The sequence below is a fragment of the Buteo buteo genome, chromosome 24 (genome assembly GCF_964188355.1).
Source record: "Buteo buteo chromosome 24, bButBut1.hap1.1, whole genome shotgun sequence".
In the NCBI taxonomy this organism is placed as follows: Eukaryota; Metazoa; Chordata; class Aves; order Accipitriformes; family Accipitridae; genus Buteo; species Buteo buteo.
This window is the reverse complement of record NC_134194.1, coordinates 1,510,679-1,520,174: the sequence shown is the minus strand read 5'-3', so window position 1 is coordinate 1,520,174 and position 9,496 is coordinate 1,510,679. Positions and strand designations below refer to the sequence as shown.

The 9,496-nt window shown below is 39.2% G+C and overlaps 1 protein-coding gene across 4 annotated transcripts in view; it reads right to left on the bottom strand.

Moving 5' to 3' along the window:
• Positions 1-407: 407 nt before the first annotated feature.
• NR3C1 (nuclear receptor subfamily 3 group C member 1) overlaps positions 408-9,496 on the bottom strand; it is a 74,384-nt gene continuing 65,295 nt past the window's right edge. For all 4 annotated transcript variants that reach the window (XM_075056859.1, XM_075056858.1, XM_075056856.1 and 1 more), the window contains 3 exons: positions 9,034-9,164; positions 5,709-5,866; positions 408-4,774 (listed from right to left, as the gene is read on the bottom strand). In XM_075056859.1, coding sequence (XP_074912960.1) covers positions 4,622-4,774; positions 5,709-5,866; positions 9,034-9,164 — 442 coding nt within the window. In that variant the 3' untranslated portion in view covers positions 408-4,621. The remainder of the gene's footprint in view (positions 4,775-5,708; positions 5,867-9,033; positions 9,165-9,496) is intronic.

The following is a 9,496-nucleotide window of genomic DNA, read 5'->3' as shown; positions in this document are numbered from 1 at the left end:
GTAATAAATACACTGCATGCTGTTTTTCTCAGTTTAATTGTCCTGACAGCTTTACGCCCATCTATCTGATGTGTGCACAAGTCAATTTGCTCAGATGCACAGCCCTGCTGTTGATTTGATTAGAAAACTGTGGTACAGACTCCCCTCCAGAAAATGGATGTTATGAATGCAATGGCAAATCCGGCAAGGTTTGGGAAATGCAAGTAATGATTTTCAATTAAATTGTTAATCTGACCTTAATTCTCAGAAATTCCCCCACTCTAGAACTTAGCTATGGCAGCAATTAGCTTTAGTATAAATAAATTTTGCATGAGGCGAATAATGAAAACAACATAAACAGACTCAGTTGTCAGAACCAATCCTTTTCAGGCACACAGCAAAAACTCTACAAAAGCATTTTCGAGCCATTTAATGAAAAAAGCAGAATTTTATTATATGGTTTCTGTCCATTATTCGGCATTGCTGTAAATGGCTCACATTTACTGCAACTTCTGTACAGATGTGTGGCTTTGTATTACCAGAACAGCAAATTTAAATGAAAAAATAAATGTTCAACAATTCCACACAAGCTTTTACAGTCCAACATTTCACTGAGTAGGTGAAAACTACAGACTTGTTACTACAGAATTATTCAGCATGAATAAAAAACTACAACTTTTATTTTTAAACAGGAGTCACTGGTTTAATTTTTTTATGCTGTTTAAAATTACTGTGATAAAAATAATGATTTTTTAATAATGCCATACACCAGTATGATATAGGATTTGTCCCCAGTATATATCTTTTGTTTAATATACAAAATAGAATAATGACACATTGCTGACTCTATGCTGTTACGCGAGTTAGTTTGGAGGTGGGGGATATTTTCATACACACAGCCTTTCATCAGAAAACGAGTGCTTCTTGCTGTTTTAAAGAGGCCCTAATCCTTTCCTGAAAATTTGGTTCCTATGTAACATCGATGGCTCAGCAACACCCGGTTGCAGACTGGACTAGGGATAGAGCTTAACTAGTATGTAATACACATGGTCTTTTAAAAGTCTCACTCTAAGGTATGGCCCTGAAGTCCTCACTCGCTGAAGTTCGACTACGGGAAACGGGATTGAGCTGACGTTCACCCAGGCACTTCCTCCCGTTTTCTACCTTCTTCCGCGGAAATGGCGAGGTCTTTTTCGGCTTCCATTGGCACCTATTACCAGCCCGCTCCCTCCCAGCTGCAAAGCTCCTACCCCCCCTCGGTTTCTGCCGCTGTTGCGTGGGGCGATACCCCGGCTGTGCGAGACCGACAGCAGCTCCCGCTCCCTCCCCGCTCCCTGGCTTCTCCTACGTAAGGCCATTCCTAGCGTTTGTTATGTGCAAGTTCCACCACGCAGCACGTGTGTGTCCTGAGCTGCCGGCGGCGGCCGTCCCTCGGTCGGATGCATGCACTTTGTGATAAGGCACTGAAGAGACGAAGTCAGAATTCTCCCTGCTTTATCCAGAGTGCAGATACTACCCACTGCTACAAGGACTACGGATACATAGAACATGGACTTCTCACTGCCTACTAAAGCACTACGTATTTTTAATTGTGAAGTTTAAAACTCGACAGCACGTACAGGACGATTGCTTTCTTCTAACATCACAGTTTCCTCTTTTTTTTTTTTTTTTTCTCCTTAAATCCATAAGCTAAAAATGAATATACAGGCATATAGACAAAAAGGGGGTAGAGAGCCTCTCTTCTCCTATGTTACCAGTTCTCTCAAGGTGGTGATAATTTGTTCGTGTTCACTGTAGTTACTTTTCTGCTGGCAAAAAAAGAAAAAAAAGTTTTGTATCTTCGTGTATACAAATGCGCAAATGTTTGCACACATGCACGCATGCACACCCGCACCCACTCTTCCACGCAAGCTCAAATAGAGGTATCTGGGGATGCAATTTTTAAAAACATTCTCTAAAGTAAAAACAGTTTTCCTTTTAACCGAAGAGCCCACCTGAAACCAAACAGTATAAAACTCCTATCTGTATCTCAAACGGGTCGCGTGAATATTCTCATTGACTTGGGCTGAAAGTAGTAATTAAAATACTGAACTTTACCTTAACTGTTACAAAATGTACATATTCTTTACAGATCAAAGAGAAGAGAACGATTACGGTTTTTTTTATTAAAGATGATATTTTACTCCAAAGTACTGAATATAGTATCTTTTTTTAATAGGTATAACATTCAAAAAGAGATTTAAGAAAGGATGAAAATTTAGTTTCTTATTTCACTTGGAAACAAACTTTTGCTGAACAATAGAAATGTACTAGTGTATTGTGAACAACCTATGCTCTATATTTACATATTGCTGGTACCTGTATGCCTATTATTGCCAAATTTTTCAAGCTGTTTTTGCTGTGGTAGGTGAGGCTGTATATGAAATTAACCCCGTATGTTCAAAGCTGTATGTATGCATGCGCACACACGCATCTTTCTGGCTTACATTTTTTGCAGCGGAGGTCTGATTTAGCAACGAATCGTGAATGGTAACCAACCATACAGATAGGAGTATTCCATTCAAGCTCCAACTTGAATTTTTACACAGTGATTTGATAAACATAAAATCAACCCTAAAAACATCCACTGAACACAGGTTTTCCTTTCTAAACAGAGTACTTCTTTGTATACTAAACACCGATGCCTTCAGTACTACCTCCAGACAAACCACAACTTGTACGGGTTACCATTCAGCATACTTGTGACCCCTACAAAAAATATAATTACATGTATCATGATAAAGCAATCTGTCATCTAAAAATCATCCTTATTATACACTATACAAGCTATTTTACAATCATTTAATAAATTGCTTTTAAAGCTGCAGTAGCCCTTCCCTTCTTTTCTCCGATCAGCGAATATACCGATTATACATATTTGAAACTATAACTAAATATAAAAATATATTAGGTTTTGTATTTTATCAGATGATCTTTCTCATTTCTATTACACAAATAATCTGGCCACTTTGAGTAAAAATCAAATTTTAGAGTGGCTTAGTAAATATTTAAATTTTGAGATACAGAAAATTGTTAAGGTGCACGTAGAAAAGGCTACTACAGCTTCTAAACGTTTTAAAATATAGTTATCAATGGCAACAAGGAGAAATTCACAAGACCTATGGTAATTTTATGGCACGCTAGTAATTCGATATGAAGGGATGCAGCCTTACAAAGACAGAAAATTTGACATACGACTCTAAGACCACAAAATCAGTAGCGGAGCTTTCCTGCTCTCCAGGAAAGAGGATGAACCGGCCAGTGACAGGTGGAGATGTGAAAATGGGTCTCTAACCACACGAGTTTGGAGCCTGTATATCCAGAGTTACAGTCAGTCAGCGCAGCTGCTCTGATTTACTGCCTGCATGACGGTAAATATCTCACCGAAGAAAAGATCTCTAGAATCGATACAAGAAAACAGAACAAAACTAAACCACTGGGCATAATTACACGTCTGCCTCTTAAGTCAATGGTATTTTTCCATATATACTTGTATGATGATAGATTTAAGTGTATAGAAAATGTGAGTTTCTCCACACAGAAGTAAACTTTTCTTAAGCTATGCATATTTTCCTGAAAATTTCCTGATGGGCAGTCAGGACTGATCTTCTTGGCATCAATGCAGCCCATGACTCTTATAGTTATGGCTGTTGCACTATATGCAAAAATCAGGCTTTTTTTTTTTTCAATATATAAAATAACCTGCTCATTTACATCCAGTTAGGACTGGGTTAATTTTCTATGAATCTGCATATCCAACACTTTTGCACATACACCAAAAGTATTTGTTTCATTGGCATCTATTTAAATTAGATTTGAGAGTGTTCTCCCACTCACCCTGACCCTTAAAAAATGCCAAATTTTTACGGTCACTTTGACAGTTCAAAGCTATTAGGTTAGAAAAGCCCAACCCATTTTCACATGAATATACTCGAGGATTACGGTCTAGAGGTCATTTAGGAAAGCTACGAGCTGCCCCACCTTAAAAAACCAGCTGTACAATAGGCATCTTGAAGTATTACAAAAAAATTATGTAAGAAAAAATGAACAAGCCTAGTTCACGGTATATAAAGTTAAAGGAAATTGCTAAAACCAGACAGTAATAGCTATAAAAGGCACAACTTCCCTTTTCTGATATACACTTGTAAACTTTCTTCAGGTTACATGCATAAACCAAAATGCTACCTTAACTTTAAAAAAAAAATCCAAAACACTTTACTAAAAAAAAAAAAAAAAAAAAAAAAGCCTAGAAAATTGTCTCCAGCCAACGGCAGAAATTAATTAGCAGAATGTTCGTAACACAGCCTCAGATCTTGTCACCGGTGGTTTTGATGCATCCATGGATGTTGCACAAGGGGAGAGATATAATTTCTGACAAGTAACATCTATTTTCCTTTCCTTTCTCCCCAGTTATTTACCAAATGTGAGAAATCCGCTGCTTCTATAGCCTAAATCTTGGCCCTCTGTAAACCACATGTAGTGCATAATTACAAAAGGAACACGCTGCAAGGACAAAATTAACAAGTTCTGTAGGTTTTTTGTTTACAAAAAAAAGCGCGATCATTTGACGTTTTCTTAAGGCAACCCTTTTGTATTAAGGCAGTCACTTTTGATGAAACAAGAGCTTCTTGATATTTCCATTTGAATATTTTGGTATCTGATTGCTGATGATTTCTGCCAACATTTCTGGGAACTCAATACTTGTGGATTTATCCAAAAATGTCTGGAAGCAAAAGCTCAGAAGACTTTCAACCACCTACAAGTGATAAAGCAAAGAATTACTTTCACACGAATACATACAGGAGAACTATTAACCTGCATCCTTCCTTTTTCCTAACTTCTGCCTGTGCTACAACACACAGGCCAGCTACCTGCCCTAAGTACGCCTCACACCTTGCTCAGATAATAACTTGCAACACAGGGCAGACATGCACAGTTATCCTCAATTTAACTGTAAGTCTTGTAAATGGCATTCTAATATAGAAGAAGTGAAGAGATCGGGCAAGATCTTTACAAATACTGAAGAGATTTTGTATCAATTCCCATTCTAGCATATAAATAACATACATACGGATAAGCTTAATAAGATCTTTCCAGGTGCTTGTTACACTAACAAGAAAAAATTTTGAGGTCTCAAAGTTTCCTTTGCCTTATCCAGCTTAAAGACTACTTGGACTACTTTCTACTATATGCACAGTTTAAAGTACATATCGCAAAAAGGAGACAGCTTGAATTCTGAAATTCCTTACAAAATTAGACCACTACTAATACTAAAAATAGCACTGATGCATTATTTTAATGTATTTTCAAACAATTCCATAGATTCTTGAATAGTTTGTCTCTGAGACAGTAATGGTTTTAAACTTCACATCTCTGCTACTACTGCAAAATCATTTACAATTTCCGAGTTCCTCCATTTTAAAGCAACATCATTTCTAAAAACTAAAGAGACTGAAAATTGTATTAATTATAAAATTAATTGCTGGGGAGTCCACTGCAAAAGTAGTCCGAAAGCATCATGTTCACCTCTTTAAATTAGCCTTTAGTTAGACAGTAGGGGAGCATGACCACCTCCTCCACCCCACCCCTCCCAGATATTTATCCCTTTAAATAAAAGGATAGAGGAGATTACTGTCATATCCCCAAACTTATTTATCTGGAACGTCTACAGCATTCCTTTAAGAACTTACATCATGCATAGAGTCCAACAGTTTAGTCAGTTGATAGAATCGCTGCCAGTTCTGGCTTGAGTTCCCTTCTCTCTTCACTATGGCCTTTCCCAGCTCTTTAATGTACGTCATACGGATTTCTTCAAACAAAGATTGACTCTTCAGGCCTTCCTTAGGCACTGTAACATTGATACGAACCTTTAAGACATTATATATCTATGAACTGTGTCATTATTTAAGTTCTCTTACTTTAGTTACACAAAAATGACCAAAAGGAAAAGGACTTGGACTTAATGAAATAATAGCTGAGAGATAAGGAAAGAGAGCAGAAACTGAGATGACTAGTTGAACAAATAGCATAGGACTGCTGGCAAAAGAAAAATAAAAAACCCCCAAAGGCAACCCTACAAGAAATAGAGGGAAGGGAACCAGATCATGGAGGCAACAACACTAAGCCCTGGAAGTGCCCTGATGAAGAACCACCAGGGCTGGAGCTCCTGTGTTCTCAAAGCCTGGGGAAACGTCACACTGGAAAGATTCCATAAAAAGTCTGTGTGCCAAGGGAAGAACAAGGGTATGATCACAGGATGGCTTGGCTCGGAAAGGATCCTGAAAGATCATCCAGTTCCAAGCCTCCTGACATGGATCAAGTAACACGTCCAGGCAAGGCAGTAACAGCGACTGGACAACAAAGTGACTGCCCAAGCCAAAGAGGACTCTGGTCCCAGGCAGAGCTTCTTGGAATAGGGATGGGACATCGAGATGGTGCTGAACAGGTGAAGAACTGTGGGTTAGAGACCCAAGGTGTGGGGACCGAGGCCCATATTCACTCAAATCCATGTTAAGTTCCTTTGCCTACATTCTCCTACTAGGATGGTCCTTCTAAAGGCCAAGGACTAATGAACAAATCAGGACAAATGAAGCATATGGACTCCAGTGGTCCTTAAGATGCTTGATTTGAAGCCTTTGATTACCTTGGTGAAGTGAATGGAAAGAGCTGAAGATAGAGAAGTGAGAGAGCTGAGACAAAGCTGACTGAAAGCAACAGAGGAGGAAAGAGGCCACTATAGCACACTTCCGTCCTTAAAAAAAAAAATCCAACCCTCACTACACTGTCAGCATCCATGAGATGTTGGAGTGAAGTATCTTGACTGCCTTGCCTACACAGGAGATGACAACATGTCAACTGTTGCTTCAATAATTTAAATGGAAAAGGCCTGTGAGCTACATCTATGTGTGAGCTATGTGTCTAGACCCGTGTGGGATTCCTGTTTTACTCCTCCTCCTCTTCTCCTGGAAAACTTACACAGAAACACAATAAACAGAAATTAAAATTGTGTAGTCATGGATTAAAAAGCTGTACAAATTTCAGCTATTCAATTTTCAGAAGCTCCACAACGTACCACTTACACAATGTATGTACTCAAAAAGAGATGTGAAAATATATTGTCTTTCACTGTAAATGTAACAAAGAGGCCTTCTGCTGGTTAACACCAGTGTTTGCCATACTTCACTTATGAATGGGCTTAATTCTACGAGTGTTGCCTCTTCACCATTTCTGCCATGGAAATTCCTTTAAGGAAATTTCCAGTTCCTGCAAGGAAAGTTGGCCTACGCCACATCCAAAACACTTGAGGAATTTTCGGGAGAGATTTCAGAAACTGCTTTAAATGTGCAGTTTTGGGGAAGTTTCAAGTTCCTACAAAGCTCGTGGCAGTGTGGAGCTGAAAGTTTCCTCTGAAAAGAGCCCTTGTCCCAGTTCTGGGCTTGGCAGGCGATGCCGTGTTGGTCCTTGCCAGGCTGCCGAGGTGATGGGCCCGGGGAGGAACTGGTCACGGCAGCATACCGCATCCGACATCTCTCCTGCCTGCACGCGTCACCCGGGTCTTTGCAGTGCCTACAGTGCAAGATCCTCCTGCTTTCATTAGGGAAAAGCCCAAAGCTACCAAGTTCTCATTTGTTTCCAAGAATTAATGCTGTTATTCACTGGATATATTAAAGAAGGAATGTTTGAGCCCTCAGTGTAATGAACTGTCTAAAATATTTAAAACTATGTATTTTTAATCGTGTAGAAGTACTATGCTGAAAAGTCTTTACTTGCATTGTTGTTCTTACTGATACTTTTAAAACATACTAGCATACCTGTTGCTACACTAAAGCAAAAATAATCTTCTGTCAAGCAGAAGCAGCAAAGACTCCAGGGAAACTACAGTCACTGCCTCAGACACGGCGTTCTCAGTCCTGTGGGACCGTGGGTGTCGGTGTGACGGCCACGGGACAGGATTTCTCCAGGCCAGGCACACGCTGTAACGGCTCAGACAGACCGAGTGGTGCAAGGCGAGGTGCCTCCTGGCTCATGCCTATACACACACACACACACACTTTACTACTGAGAGTCCCTGGATTACAACGGAGGCAGGGTTACAGCTGAGCTTCCTCAGGTGGCTACAGCCCTACCGTGCACGAAGAGGAAAAAACCACCCACTAGGTACCAACGAGTATGAATGCAGGGTAAAAATAACACTGTCAGTGTTTCATATTGGTGTATGTCTGTGTATTCTAAAAAGGACTATTTTGACACTGACGTTTCATGCAGTACAGACAACAGAATTTTGCTAAGCTGCGACATGTTTTAACAACAAGCATATCCTATCAAAGACATAAAAACCATGACGTAAGAGATTAGATAGATTAGATAGCTTTGGTATATTAGATAAATCTATCTTATGATACCTACCATAAAACTACCATATACTTTTAAGATGCAAACGCAAAAAGCTGTAGTTGTATTTAACAATTTTAAGTTAAGCTCTGGGGGAGTTTGATAACTTTTTTGGGGGAAACTGCTTCACTGGATCAGAACTTCCTCACAGGTGGTGGTGTTTTTTTTTTGTTGTTGTTTTGGTAGGGTTTATTTTGTTCTTGTTGTTCTTGTTTTGGTGTTTGGGTTTTTTTGCTTGTTTGAGTGTTGTTGGGTTTGGGGTTTTTTTAAAGTATTTTATGGGCATGAAGTCATAGCTTTGCCCATTTCTTTTGGTCCTGAACTCCTCAGCCAGTTTGTGATTTATGTGTTTTTGAAGAATTTCAGATTACAATTTTGAGTTAGGCCCCTCTGTTGCACTTGGGAAGTTTTGAACACAATCCATAATATCTTAGCATGAATGTCTGGCATCTGCTAAAAGCAGAATTTCCTTCACTAACCCTATATGATAAGGTGCCAAGCAGAACATTTTGACTTTTATATGCTATCAGATACCTAAACACAATTTTAGACTACACATGCACACTCAGAATACTGGCAAGTTAAACTTACATTGTTCACATAGGTATTTAACTATTCACCTACCTGTAGAGAGGAGAAGCAATGTTTTCATGCAGAGATACTCTTCATATGAGACTTGAAGCCGTGATAGCTCTCGGGCAACCATAAGCATATGTTTGCATTGTTCGTACATACAGGGTAAATTCATTCTCTGCCTGAGAAATAAGAGTATAAAAATTAGTTAAATGTCCAGCCATCTAAAAACTCTAAATCTAACTTTTTCCACGCTTCATTCAGGAGCAGCGGGAGTTGTAGAGGCAGATGACAAACTAGTATGTATCTATCTTGCAGCAAAACAGTCTTTGGTTTTCTCTAGTGAACACATTCAGGGCAATTGCCTTCGTCACCACATATAAACACTGGCCTAGAACTGCAGCATGAGGGGAGCATGACGTATGAAATCCCAATGTTATAAAGGAAGCCAAGGACTGATCAGAAAGCTCTGTTATCAACAGACAACACATAACAGTTCATCACAAACTTGACA